General features: G+C 38.8%; 1 protein-coding gene across 1 annotated transcript in view; it reads left to right on the top strand.

Moving 5' to 3' along the window:
* The window catches only part of LRP2 (low density lipoprotein receptor-related protein 2), a 131,118-nt gene that overhangs the window by 82,647 nt on the left and 33,358 nt on the right, over positions 1-15,113 (top strand). Inside the window, exons 42-52 of the mRNA XM_009894577.1 lie at positions 2,967-3,256; positions 4,561-4,764; positions 5,152-5,394; positions 6,378-6,503; positions 8,176-8,295; positions 9,151-9,282; positions 10,232-10,433; positions 10,869-11,164; positions 11,671-12,187; positions 14,127-14,279; positions 14,762-14,932. Of these exons, the coding sequence (XP_009892879.1) occupies positions 2,967-3,256; positions 4,561-4,764; positions 5,152-5,394; positions 6,378-6,503; positions 8,176-8,295; positions 9,151-9,282; positions 10,232-10,433; positions 10,869-11,164; positions 11,671-12,187; positions 14,127-14,279; positions 14,762-14,932 (2,454 nt within the window). The remainder of the gene's footprint in view (positions 1-2,966; positions 3,257-4,560; positions 4,765-5,151; positions 5,395-6,377; positions 6,504-8,175; positions 8,296-9,150; positions 9,283-10,231; positions 10,434-10,868; positions 11,165-11,670; positions 12,188-14,126; positions 14,280-14,761; positions 14,933-15,113) is intronic.

Genomic DNA, 15,113 nt, shown 5'->3' on the forward strand with positions numbered 1-15,113 from the left:
CCACTCAATATTACCCATGGTCTCAGAGAAATCACTGCAGCAATCAGGCCTTTCCCTTTTGGTTCCTTCAGCATAGTAGTTCTTTTGCAGGCTTCTCCTTTGCTGTGATAGAAAAGTGATGTCTCTAATATAATAACTCTTATGATCTGTGCCTCTCTTAGATTTTTCTGATAGGAGGGCATTCTTATTCGGATTCATCAGGGGGGGGTAGGGCACCTGTAATGAGACCCTCTATTTTAAGAGAAATGCAGGATGTCAAATGAGACATCCTCTTTTCTCTTTCAAACTCTAGTTAATGGAGGTAGGGGAGCAGATGCTTAAACAGTCTGGAGTCTTTATTCTGACTTGCATGGGAAGGGCCTTTACCCCTTCAGAAGGATAGATACCAGCATGGAGTAAGATATGAAGACCAGACACTCAAAAATGACAGTGCTCCTTTTAGCTCTGAATGCACCAAGGGAACACAAGAGTGAGCTGTATATTCTCCTACATTTTTACTCTTGCTTATGCTAGTCTCCAAAAGGTGCTATCCCTCTTTCTCTAAAACAGTGTTTGTATTCTTTTGTTCTAGACCCTCCTGTTGCCTTATAAATATCATGATACAATTGGGCACACACACAAGTCTTGAGATATGTCTCAAGCAGATGAAACGTATGAGCTAGTTGTACACTGTTCTTTCCTCATATCTTCACAGTTGCTGCATGCAACGTAGTAAGAATCCCTCACCAGATAGCATGCTGACACTTGGGAACTGTGTACAAGGTTTCCCCTAAGAAGTTCCCTGTGGCATGAATGGGGGAAATTACTGGAGCCTGCACCTGAGCTTCTTTTCTTTTGTAGAAGTGCAATTTCATAGAAAAGTGCCTTCCTGCGCTTTTCCCACAGCTGTTCTTTCACGTTAAAGCTTTTGCCTCATAAAGTATCCACCTATTATTATTTTCTTGTAATAATTACTAAAATTATGCTTTTTCTTCCACTTATATGAAATGCAGCTTTTTCCTTCCTACTAGTGATGACAAAGGAGACAAGCTGTTCAGCTTGTTGAGAAATTTCTTATCTGCTCGTTTTCTCTCATTGGCCATTTCCGTTCTTATTCAGCCCACACTGGTAGTCTAGTAAATGCCTTAAATACAATTGGTAACAATTAATTTTTGTCTTTAGCAGAAAATTAAACATACAGTTGCTTTGAGGTTAGATAAAATAAGTTCAAGTGATTCTCTTCCTGCTAATGCTAAGTTGTTGGAGCATTTCTGTGTTTCTGTGAGAACTCTTTTTGTGGCTTGAACCGAAGGGTGGAGCTCCCACTTGCAGTCTGCAACAACAACATTTGGCCCTTCTGACTTCACGGGCAAGAGGTATTGGCCACACTGTGATGAACAGGGAGAGCAGCTGCTAGCAGGAAGAAAATCACCGGGTATGATGACTTTAGTCCCATACCTTCCTTATCCTTACCCTCTGTAGAGCCATTCTGGGATTCTTATTACCTCCTTTTCAGAAGCTTGTGCATGAAAGATGCTAAATCTTAGACAATTGTTCCGTTCCATTGACATTGCACAAACATGACTCCACTTCTTCAGCATCGTGCCTTTATACATAAGCATACACACTGTCCTATCTCTGTCTGCTCTTTAGAGAAGAGTATTAAGAGCTGTGCAGTTGAATGATGCCATACTTGATGGAGCAAAGACAACATGAAGTGTGTTCTTTCTATCAGTAAGAGGTTGGCAGTCTTGCCGTGTGAACATTACAGTGTGACTGAACACCAAGGTGCTGGGAGCTGGAGGAACAGCCTTTATCCATGATCATTCTTGTTCTGCTATCTTCAACTTGCTGACAGTACCTCATTTCATTTTCAGCATTTACTTATATCTTGATGTTTTTCTGGCAAGCTCTTTCTCTTCCTTTGAATCTATTACTTGTTAATCCTTCTGTTGTTATCCTCATTGCAAATAACTTTTGAACATCTTCCATTTTCTCTTCTCTTATGCTTTATTCTTGTATGGTCTGCCTATGTCAGATAGGAATCTGTGTGGTAAAAGGAACCTCTAACATTTATCATTGTTTTATAAAAATGCTTAGCAATAATGTCCTTGCATAGTGTGTGTTGAGTCTCCTGGCATCAGCATGTCTTCTCCTGCTTCCCCACTGATCTTTGCTCTAAGGGTCATTGAGGGTGGGAGTGGCTGTAGGGGAGAAGCAGTGATGAGGTAGTTGTGGGTCAGTAGTGCTGTCTGTGCAAGTAAAGAATCGTTCATGTACAGCAGAACAAGTCTATCACAGAACTTGGAGTTGAACCCTGATTTTCTGGGGCTCCTTGAAGTCTTGTTTGTTGGAATTTTGTTTATTGTTGCAAACACTGTTTCTAAGGTAGAATCAACACTGGAAGTTCAACTAGGAAGAAATGTTTATCATACGCTATGTATTTGTGGCTATTAGATCTTATATATGTGGTGGCTATTATATATTAGAACTGGTTTTCCCTCCTGTATTCTTATGTGAGAAATAGCAGAAAATGCATGTTTATAGTCTTGTGAATTTGCTGGTATTTCATGATTATGTAAATTTGGGTCTGCAGAAGATAAAACTGAAATGAGAACGTGTCCCATTTCACGGGCCTGTTGGTTTAGTCCTGGTGCAAGAAGTCATTAACATCATACCCATTCCAAAAGTGTATTCTCTCATGAGGTTTTGCATTAATTTTAGCTCCCAGTGGTGTAGTTGTTTAAACATTTCAATCTTCATCCCTATTACTTTCAGTACAGTATTGTGTCAGTATTACAGAGCTGCTACTCTGCATCGCTACTGAAGCCATAGATTGAGAAAATTGAGATGTTTAACTCATAACAGCACCCTACACTTTAGTGCACATTACTGAAATGGTGGATACTAGTTGCTGGACTAATTAGGGCATGGCTTTATACATAAGCTCTTTCTTTCGAGATGTAATCATTTCTTTGTTGTTTTAGGCAGAAGATTGAGAGATGCACTCTCACTGGTACAAATCGTGAGGTAATTGTTAGCACTGCTCTGCATCCATTTGCAATGACATTGTTTGATCAGCACATATATTGGACAGACTGGAACACACGAAGCATTTACCGAGCTAATAAGTATGATGGTTCAGATCAGATTGTAATGATCACGAATCTTCCACAAAGACCAATGGATGTTCACGTCTGGGCAAAAAGTAAGCAGCAGCAGTGTACCAACCCTTGCAACCAGTTCAATGGTGGCTGCAGTCACATCTGTGCACCAGGTAAGCTGTTATGCTTGATGACGGTAAGCTATTAGTGTTGCCTGTATTAGAATTCATAGAATAACAATTTTAATCACATGGGGACAGCTGAAATATTTCTTAGTGTTCCTAAATGTTTAATGTTTATTTTATTTATAAATGCAATCAAAATGATTGCCATTTAAGGTCATTGCCAGCACACCTGAGGGTTGTGTCTGAGAATCCTTGCAAATAAAAATTATAGGTTTCTCTAAACGTAGTTTGCTGGGGGTTTGACTTTTTCCTCTGGGATAAGACATGAAGTGAGCTCTGCAGCATATGGTTACCTTAAGAATACGCAGTGATGCGCTGTATATTGAACAGATGTTTCCTACCACATATTTAAGAAATCTTTATAGTCGCTATTTCTTTATCACATGATATTTTGATGTCTTTCCCTAATGATTAATTTCCAAAATAAACATTTCTACTGCCTCATTTTAAATGTTGGACAATTACTGAGAAGATAGCACAAATTGATTTCTGTCTACACTGTGGAGCAGGTGTCCTTTTGAGTCACAGACTCCGGAAACGTACTGTATATCATCAGCTGCATATCGGGGTGAGACTTGAGTCGTATGTGTATCCCATCTTGTATCTCTCCTTGTGCATGTGTAAGGAGAGAGTCAAAGCGTTCCAACAGGTCACCAGTCCAGATGGCCAGGAAACCGGATGGTAGTGTACGTCAAAGAGCATACCTGTTAGAGAGCTGCTTCGTGTGTTGTGGACTTTTGGAAGTTATGATACTCAACTTTGAAAAACTCAGTCAGTGCCTGCTTTCATTTGTAGCTTCTTAAAGACCTTTAAAAATCTGTCTTGCCTGAAAACAACTCAAACTTCTCATTGATTTTGAGAAGAGCAGTTAGTCTAGTGCAAGGAATTTTGAAAACCCTTTGATTTCGGGGGTTAGAGCCTCAACTGGTGTAGCTCTGATATTTGAAAGCATCAGATGCCATCTTACTGCCACCCAAAACCTATTTGGACAATAAGCAAATATTAAGGCACTCTTAAATTCTGATCTCAGTTCCTCTAGGGAACTCTGAAACAACTCTTCTGGGTTTTAATGGGTTTGCATATGCTTAACTGAGATAAAAGTCTGGCTAAGTCACCACGCTTCTATCTAAGAAGATAGATCTTACAGGAGTTGTGAGAATTTTGTTGCCTTTTCCAGTGTTACAGCTGTGAATGGTTTCATGGAACCCTATCTAAAGCATAAATGCTAAATTTGTTTCTTTTTTTTTCGTCTTTTTTAAATTTTTTTTTTAAACTGTCAAACATAAATTTAGGTCCAGCTGGTGCAGAATGTCAGTGCCCCTCTGAAGGTCGCTGGTATTTAGCCAATAATAACAAGCACTGTATTGTGGATAACGGTACGAGGTGTGATACTGGTTACTTCACATGCCTTAATGGACAATGTATCTCCGAGCGATGGAAATGTGACAATGACAATGATTGTGGTGATGGCAGTGATGAGTTGGAAAGTGTCTGTGGTAAGCATTTAAAATAACTGCATGAGAAAGTGATGCATACTCTATCTTACCTGTTCTGTATTCTCTATCACTTTTATGGCTTTATGATGATGGATCTTATGGCTATAGTTTGGAAAGAGTCCCTTGCTTGCTCGCAGACTTGAGGTTTGAATTTGCTATTGATTTGCTCTAGAATCCAAAAGCACTTGAATTTTTATCATGTATAACCAATTTCTACTTTGTTTAATTCAAATATGTATTTTACTTTCCATGCAGTCCGTTTTGCAGCTGTGTTTGCCCTGGCAGGTAAAAATACTGTGATTTTACTTGTTACTTCATCAGAGAACTTAGATTACATTTTATCCATGTATATTCTTTTTTAATTTTTTTTTTTTTAATTTCCTGCAGCTTTCCATACTTGTCAGCCAACAGCTTTTACCTGTGGTAATGGACGATGTGTACCCTATCATTACCGCTGTGATCACTACAACGACTGTGGAGATAACAGTGATGAGGTTGGCTGCTTGTTCCGAACTTGTGACTCCCACACAGAATTTACTTGCAATAATGGAAGGTGCATATCTCTTCAGTATGTCTGCAATGGAGTAAACAACTGTTACGATAATGGCACATCAGATGAGAGAAATTGCCGTAAGTTTATCCTATTTACCTAGTCCCTGTTTGAGTTTGACTGTTTAGACCCAAAAAGAGGCAAATGTGTTTGTGTGTGAAGAATTATGACAAAATCAGCAAAGAGTGTAAAAGACTTCTTCATTTACATTACAGATTTTGCTTTCTGTTATCTGAAGTGAATAGAATTGTTAAAAGGTATTCCAGAGTACCCTAAGATACTGCATAATAACTGTTGCTTCAAATAGTCTGCCTTGATGCAACAAATGCTCGTGCAGCGCTTAATGTTAGGTCTTGTGAGTAATCCCATGGATTTAAAAAAGATTATTTCAGATGAATTGAATGCAGGATTAGCTTGGAGTTTGACAGTGGATTTTTACTTTGTATCACACTATATTAAGTATACTAGATTTAATCATCAGGTGTGTATATTGTGACTCTTATACAGACACAGTTTATATTTATTCTGTTTAAAATTATATGATTAGTTCAATATTAACTACTATTGCAGTTAATCAAACTAATCATGTCTTTGCACTAAGATTACATTCTTCAGTGGAAAATTTATATCTGGAGTTAGAGAAAATGATGAAAATGAGGTTTTTTTACATTTTTGTATGCACACTGATTTTTTTTTTTTTTTTTTATTCTCAATGAAATCTGAATATTTGACATTCCTGGTCTTAGTCATTTGTAGTTGGTCTGGTGACAGTACCAGCTGGCTGCAAATGCAGGCATTACAGTGTGAATACATGTCAATTTACATTCCCTCACCCCCAAGTATTGGTGTATATTTCTTTGATCATGTTTTTGTCAAGATTTTTGTCAGTAAAAGTAATTGTCTAATTGTTTCTGTATAGCACGAGCAATATTTCACTTTAGCAAGTGAGTGCCACAGGACTCTTGTGAACAGTATCATGTATCTTTCAATGTGATAGAGCATAATGGTATTTAAAAAAAAGTTCTAAAGAACTTTGGTTTTTTTTTTTTTCCACTCCTTAAAGCGGAGCGCACTTGCCAGTCTGGTTTTACAAAATGTCAAAGCACAAATATTTGCATTCCTCGAACGTATTTGTGTGATGGTGATAACGACTGTGGAGATATGAGTGATGAGAGCCCCACGCACTGTGGTGAGTTAATAGGGCCTCAGTTACTTTTCTTGTACGTCAGTAGTTTATTCCAGTGCTCTTTACCTTTAACATAACTCCAGCTGTTCTCAAAACATCTACTCTTGTAATACTGAAGACTTATAAGGTATATGCATTGTATTATTAGCTCTCCATTATCTAAATCATGGTTTCATCTAATAAAAAAGATTATAATTTTTGCAGCATTTTTATACAGCATTTGAGGGATCATTCCTTTTTGCTTGTTCTGCTCTGTATCCTTTATGGTTTTACAAGGTAATTGGCACTTAAGTATTACAGCAAGTTGGATTTTTCTGGAACTTTAACATTAGAATATTTTTCCTTCTAATCAAATGAAATTGTATATCGTCTCATATGTGATTTCTTTTAGCTCTTTCATGTAGTTATGTATGCCTTAGCATATGATTCATTGTTCATTGTAGCTTCCAGTTAGTGTATAAAAGTGTCTCCTTCTCATTCAGCCTTAATTCAGCTTATCTTCGCTAGTACAGACATTTGTATTAGGTAGTAGTTAGGTAGTACTTTTCCCATATACAGTGTTATGGATTAGTTTATAAAACATAATGGATATTTTCAGAAAATGATTTATTTTAGGTGGATTATTTTTGCTTTCACTAGTTTTCCTAAAGGTACCTGCCTTGAACTATCTATGCCACAATTTTTCTAAAATATTGTTCAACTTTTCTAGCTAGAACATGGCCGCTTTTATCTATGGACCCCTATGTGTCAAAAATATGTGGCGATATATACAGACCTAGTGAGTCTTGTGCTGCTCATGAAAGGTGTGCTTTGTCCCTTCTACTGTTTATGTCCCAGCAGCACTGCTGATTTACTTAAATTGAGAAGTGGTGAAGGGCAAGAAAGAGGGAGAGAAAGGGAGAATGGGAGATGAAAGAACCTCAAGACATTAATGAGCAATGTGTTAATTGCCTTTGATTTCCATCATTAAAGACATATAGAAGAGCAAGTTAAAAGGCCAGACTGTGTCCTTTTTGGTATCTTGAAACCATCAGAGGGTACAGGAAAGTATCAGTAATCACTGAAGAAATTATCGAACCCACTATACATGCCAGGATCAAGGGGCTTAGCCAAAGTGCAGAAGGAATATTTGCAGTGTGCTTAGCTGAAAGTATTCAATGTTACAGTTTATTCTTCACTGCCATTAAGAAAAGATTTCTACCTGCAAGTGAAGAAAAAATTGGTGGAAGAACAAGGAAAGCATTATCTGCCATGAGATATTACTTTCTTACTGCACATTTTGATTCCTTGTAAAGCACGGAGTATGCTACTGCCTGGTTTGGGCACTGGAGAAATGAATATATTGGACTGTAGTCATTTTCTTGTGTACAAATCTCAAGTATAAATGTAGAACATATTTACAGTTGCTGCATGCAATCCTATTTCCAGGGCAAATTAGCTGATGCGTATACCCAAGGAGATAATTAAGCCCATTTTTTGCATACAAAGATCAAGCTAGTTTGTACAATGAAGTCTTTGCAAGTAGGCTGTGAAAAGACATCCTTCCTAGCATAATTTTTTCTCTTTCTTTTTTGGGGTCTGTAATATTTTTGCATAACATGGACTCAAAAGCAACTTAAAACAAGTTGGAAAGGTAACAGAAAGAAAGAAGTCATACATAGGTTTTTTCTTCCAGTCTCACTGACTTGCACAAATAGTGAGTTTCGTTGTACATCGGGACGTTGTATTCCTGCTCATTGGTACTGTGATCAAGGAATAGACTGTGCTGATGGCTCTGATGAACCTGCCTCTTGTGGTAAGTTTACACTCAGAAGATACAACACGATGGGTTATGGGAAATCAGTAGTTTCTGTTGTAGACGGCAGCTTGAATCCAGACCAGGTGGAAAATAAATACTTTCTGAGGTTTACTCATGAGACTAAATAGTCTGAGTCACTGAGTAATTCAAGTCTTAAATACTTTAAGCTGTGTAAGGAATATGAAAGCTTTCAATTGCCACAGTTGATTGCTCTTAATGTGATTAGTCTTAATGTATAACCTCCTGTCTCTTTATAAGACTGTGATGGTGGTGAATCAAGTGATGAAAAGTAGCAAATATTTTGATATTGTTTTGGATGTAAAAGCAGATGTCATGCCGTACAGGAAGCGTGTGTGCAATATTGCATTTGGGGAAAAAGGGAATGTGGGATGCAGAGGAACACTGTTGGCAAAGTATGAGGTAGAGTACTGTAGTATTACAATAAGCAAATCCTGGGGGTACAGTACGAACTGATGGTAATAAGCAGTGGAGTGGGGAAGAAGGTGAAAAGAAGTAGATTAATCTCCAGTGAGGAAGAGAAGGGGCTAACTGAAGTCACTGAGAATTGATATTACAACACAGTCATTATTCGCACTCTAAAAGTTGGCATAACACAAGGCAGAACAGATTCTTCTATGATTTAAGCAGGGCTGATAGCTCACTTTGCACATTGCTGGAGTTGCACCTTTAGCTTAAGAAAGTGTCTTGCAGCTTATACCTTAACTGTCTTACCCTTAAGCTTGTATTTTACATTTCAGTATTGTAAGATTCTCCCTAAAATACCCTCCTCAGTAGATTTTCATGGCAGTGCAGGTTAGTTTAACAAGCAGAGTGATGGTGTTTGTTTTTAAGTGCCCCAAGTGCGGACTTGTTCAAGCGACCAGTTCAGATGTGATGATGGCAGATGTATCCCAGCAACATGGATCTGTGATGGTGATAATGACTGTGGGGATATGAGTGATGAGGATCAAAGACATAATTGCGGTAGGTGTTTAATGCAAACAGGTACTGCACTTTCTTTATTTGTTCTGCAGGCATTTTTTAGAAAACAACCCCCAAGCTTCCACCCTCTGCCAATTTTTCTATCCATAAAGGTGCACATTAAGCATGAGGTACACTCTTCCTGTACCTTCATTTTCATTATGTTGAATTAAAATAGAATATTTTACTGATTAAAAAAAAAAAAAATTGTTCTAATTTTGTGATTACTGTTCTTTGAATTGTTGAGTTCAAATGGAGATACAATTAACCTGGGTTGTTTGTATGATCTGGGCAACAATAGCAGCTTCAGTGGAGATACTCCCTGATAGTTATGCGGTACACCTTGTGCATATTAATAACCACATGGTTTTGGCATAATTTCTTTAAAATTTATTTAAAAATTAGTGAGCAAAATAAATGTGGCTGTTTAGAGGGTGAACGAAGGGAAGAAAGTTCACCAAGCCTGGTCTTGCTCCTTGATTCTTTTAACAGCAGCTGGATGCACTTGCAGTCTTTGCCCTTTTTAACTGCAATGATGCTCCCTCTGTTTGCTCCCTGGAGCACAGAATATCTTGAAAAAAGCAGGGGATAGAGAGCCTAGGCCTAATACCTGTTCAGCTCCTGGAAAATCTGGCCAAATGCATAAAAAGCTTATACTGAGACTCCAACAAGACCCAGAGTTCTGTACATGCCAGAATTGCCTAAGGAATCCTAAAGTGCTTTGACTCCCAGTCAGCCTCCGCGAAGAGCAATTCTCAGTGAAAATTAACGGGAATGCTTATAAGCTTTGTATACGAGAGGGTGCAGTGGTATCTGTCTCTGCACGTGCAGCAGAGCATAGCTCTGTTGTGGATTACGGGTGGATATGCAGGCTGTGTATGTGTGTGGCAGGGGAGGGTGTTCAATACACAGGGTGTAACTTGGTGTGTCAGTGAACATGCTTTTCTTTCAGCAAACCGCAACTGCACAGCGGCAGAGTTCACGTGCGCCAACAATCGACCCCCACTCAGGAGGTGCATTCCTCGGGCATGGGTCTGTGATGGTGATGCTGACTGCAGTGATGCATTTGATGAACACCAGAACTGCACACGAAGATCTTGCACAGAGAATGAGTTTACTTGTAGTAATGGCTTGTGCATCCGAAACACATACAGGTATGTAACTACTTGAGCTGCTGCAGAAATTCTCAAAATTTGCTTGAAGTGAAGGAGCTAATTCAACACTTTTTTCCCACTATTTAGTTGTTAAGTAGATCTGCATATTGTAATGAAGCTATTTATCTGCTCTGTATTCATGCATTAGTTTTAACTTGAAAATGCTCTGGAGTTTTCTATGTTAATATCCCCAGTGCTCACCAATAGCATGTAATCCTTTTTATTGTGATCCTGTTCAGCTTGTAATACATAGGGGGAATACAAGCAGGACTCACAGGATCAGACTCTGTATAATATGACCCTGATTTCTGAAAGTCTATTCCATTGGAACCAATAATAGCTGACCTTCTTTGGAAATCAGGAGAGTGTATCTATCCATCTGCCCTAGAGATAGTGATTGCCTTCTTATATTTGAAAAAAGTGTTCATTCTTCAGATGTGACAGGCGGAACGACTGTGGTGACAGCAGTGATGAAAGGGGATGCATCTATGAACCATGTCAACAGCACCAGTTTACTTGTCAGAATGGGCGCTGCATTTCCAAGGCCTACATCTGTGATGGGGATAATGACTGCGGTGATGAATCTGATGAGCTGGAACATCTCTGTAGTACACCAGAAGCGACCTGCTCTCCCCATCATTTTAAATGTGACAATGGAAACTGCATTGAAATGGTTAAAGTCTGCAATCGGTTGGATGATTGCTTAGATAATAGTGATGAAAAAGGATGTGGTATGTGTAGATTTATTTGTACCGTCTTATTAATTTAAAATGCTTAGGCAGCTTTAAAAAAAGGAGCTCTTAAGACAATTGCTTAATCATATCTGTTCCGTGGTTGTGTCTCAGAAGGGTTGTAAGAAATCTTATATACCTAATTTTTTGGTTTAATTAAATCATTCTTATTATATACTATTTTAACAAACTGTGAAAATTAGCTAATTATATAAACTAAATGTAGTTCATACATTGTTGTATATTGCCCATACATTTCCAAAATACACCATTCATAAGTGTATATTTTGCACTCAGTGTGTTTGGTGACAGACCTCAAATGTGCTAGAATACTTTTATATTAGATTAGATTCTTTTCCTTGCTCCTTTCTTATAGCAGCCCAGATTCATATTCAGTGTTTTCAGGGGGTAGCAAGGAGGGAGAGACAGAGAGAGTACATTGGAAAGTGACGGCACTTTTTTCTTTGCTAGCCTGTTCCTTGAACAGAACTCCTTTCCTTCCCCAGGTATAAATGAATGCAGTGACCCTTCAATCAGTGGATGTGATCATGACTGTACAGACACACAGACAAGTTTCTACTGTTCATGTCATCCCGGATACAAACTTATGTCTGATAAACGGACTTGTGATGATATTGATGAGTGCAATGAAACTCCATCAGTATGTAGCCAGATTTGTGAGAACACAGCTGGCTCCTACATCTGTAAGTGTGCCCCAGGCTATATCCGGGAGCCTGACGGAAAAAGTTGCCGGCAAAATAGTAATATCTCCCCATACCTTATTTTTAGCAACCGTTACTATCTGAGAAATCTCACAGCAGATGGCCAGTCTTACTCTCTCATTTTGCAAGGACTGAGAAATGTGGTGGCACTGGACTTTGACAGGGTGGAAAAGAGGTTGTACTGGATTGATGTGGGGAGGAAGGTCATTGAACGAATGTTCCTAAATGGAACAAATAAGGAGGCAGTGATAAGCGATGATGTGCCCAACGGGGAAGGTATCGCTGTTGACTGGGTTGGCAGGTAAGAAAGTACGTTTTCTGTCTTTCTGGGCTACTAAGGAAATGATGTGTGACGGTTGTTTTCTCCCACTTCATATGAAGTTCCCAATGAGTGCTGAAATAGTTTTGGATTGTGGATGCAGTCTTATACAACCGCTCTGGAATTGTTTATCAGCATCTAATGTATTACATAACACTTTTCTTTAATTGTTCTCTATCTAGTATACTGAGGTTATATCAGAGTTTCTCTCTCATCAGTAATAAAGTAGTGCGTATGACCCTTGGGGAAAGCTCATTAGGAAACCGTTAATGAGCAGACTAGGCAAGCAGGCGGTTGGGATGTTACATGTGGCTATAGGGTAGGGATTCTGAGCTTAGGCTATTTATTACTTTGCTAGCAGTTGTTGGGGTTGGGATGCATAAACAATATGTTACAACAGGTTACTAGATTCCAATGAAATAAGTCGTAATAAACATTAATGAAATTTAGCTCCTGTACCATTGCAAAGAGCATGTTTCTTTTGCTCTTAAAAAATGCATCTTTAACTGACACTCAGACAACATGATTCACGTCATGTGCTGTAAGGAGGGCAGTATGAGGGTGAGGTAATTGGAAAGCACTTTGCATTGTGGTCCTTTTTTAATTGCCTGCTGTATGTCAAAAAGTAGTCTGATTTACTCCCACAGAAAATCTGTCCTTGTGTGGTGCCCTCTCTGACAGTGTTCTTGGCTGTGTTTCATCAGGTTTTGCTTTCTGAGTGCAGTACTATCAGTGTGAAAAGTTTAAATAACATGGTTCAGACTCTGCAAAATAATGAGAATGGTTCAAAAAGTAACATTTGGAACTTATGAGAGTGTTTATATGAAAGTATCAATATAATAGTTTTTATTTTTAAACCGCCTTGTCTCTAAACCTAATGATAATTAATGGTGCCAGCAGTCCAAATGCTTTATGATTCATGGAGAGGTGAGGAAAGAAGAGCCTAATTTTAGCTGAAGTGGTCCTACTGCTCCATTACTAATACAGTTGCTGAATTATTACAGCTACCATTAGTTATGTCTTCAGTCAGTTTTTGCTTAGGTGTTTCAGAAAGGCTGAAGGACAATACAACGGTAGATGAGGTTTTCTGCTCACTTTCAGTACAGGGAGAGGACTGGAGGATGCCATGAGGTGCAGGTTGGGGAAGACTACCTTCTCCTCCTCCCTGGTGGGAATGGTACTGCTCGGGATGGTGTAGACAGAGACTGTATCTGTCAGACTATTTCTGGAATGACCCTGTGGATGCTGGAGCTGACCAGCTGGTGCAGACAATGTTAAAGTAGCCTGCTGTAGTTCTAATTAAATTAAACTCTTTGTTTTGTTGCGGGCTTTTAAAAGTCATTGCTTCAGCTTGCATGATTTCTTTGATTACAGCTGTGTATAATTCCTAGACAAAGTAATAGAAGTGTTAGAAAATGCTAGGTGACATTTAAATTAGGCCATCAAACTGCTTGGGAACTTTCAAAGGAGAACCTGCCAACTGCTCTCTCTGTTTGATGAGAGCAGAGGTGGCAGCATGTAACAAATGGTGATTCTCTCCGGTACTTTACAGCGTGGTCACAATTCATTGCGCTGCATGTCTGTTTTTCTGCTTCTCTTTGCTGGCCATCATTGGTAGGAGAAGAAAGGAAGAAAAGAGGGGGGGTTTAGGAATTTATAGGCAAATGGCGTCTTATTACTCAAGTGAACAACTGCAAGTTTGAATTTGGCTCCAATGACTGTGGATGAAGGAACAGCAGGAGTGAAAAGGGCAGCCTGGAGCATGGTGTAGAAGAGATGTTAGTACAGTATGTGTATTCTTCCTTTACAGTGGATATACCTCTGTAAATACAGTGGAAAAAAAACTGTGAAATTTCAGATGCTGCGAAGCAAAATAAAAAAAGTAAATAAGATTAAATAAATTAACTCTAAAACATTTCAGAAAACTGTACTGGGTGGATGCCTACAAAGATTGCCTCTATGTCTCTGAACTTGATGGAAGATTCCGGAAAAAACTGGTGGATCGTTGTGTGGATGCCAACAACACGTTCTGCTTTCAGTACCCCAGAGCAATTGTTGTTCATCCAAAATATGGGTATGACACTTCAAGAGTGCTTTTCCTTTCTTTTGCAAAAAGTCTTGCACTGTCTCTGAAAATCTGAAATAAATTTTGGCTGCCTGCACTGAGGTTTGTGTGGCATTAGATCTTAGTTGCAGCTTAGGAAAAACAGTAGCTTGTACCTTTTGTAGCTATATACGCAGGCCTGTGAGATATCATTGAAAGTGGCACTTGGTTCCATGTGGACAAGGAGGTTTTGATAGCAAAGCTAAAAAGGTTCATAGAAGTGTGTGTGGTTTGATAGACAGCGGGGCTGCCAGTTGCATTCTTTAAAGACAATTGTGATTGCACGATTTTCTGCTGTAGCAGTTAAAGGAACAAATGTATTAACCTTTTTCTTAACTTCCTTAATCTCTGCTTTAGTTCTGTCGCAGAAAGTACTATGTTTGAGGTGTGGCCTCTAATTTACTTCAGCATATTTTTGCTACAATCCCAACTATAAGTATTTATTTGAACAGACAGATTTACTGGACAGACTGGGCAGATCGAGCCTATATTGGACGAGCAGGCATGGACGGCAAGGAGAAGACGGTGATTATCTCTACAAAGTTAGAGTGGCCCAATGGACTCACCATAGATTACACCAACGACAAGCTCTACTGGGCAGATGCCCATCTAAATTACATTGAGTAAGTACACAGAAAAGAGTAAACCAACTGAATAATTGTTCAAGTCAGATTGCAGTGGTAGCATTTATAGGTGCTGTAAGGATTGTACGGATTTCTATTCACTAACTCTACTGAAAACCAGAGTCAAAAACTCCCGAGTAGTAGGCGATATGAATCACTAGATGACACAGTAGCCTAGTTC

This window comes from Charadrius vociferus, unplaced genomic scaffold, assembly GCF_000708025.1.
Source record: "Charadrius vociferus isolate BGI_N301 unplaced genomic scaffold, ASM70802v2 scaffold161, whole genome shotgun sequence".
NCBI classification, from domain to species: domain Eukaryota; kingdom Metazoa; phylum Chordata; class Aves; order Charadriiformes; family Charadriidae; genus Charadrius; species Charadrius vociferus.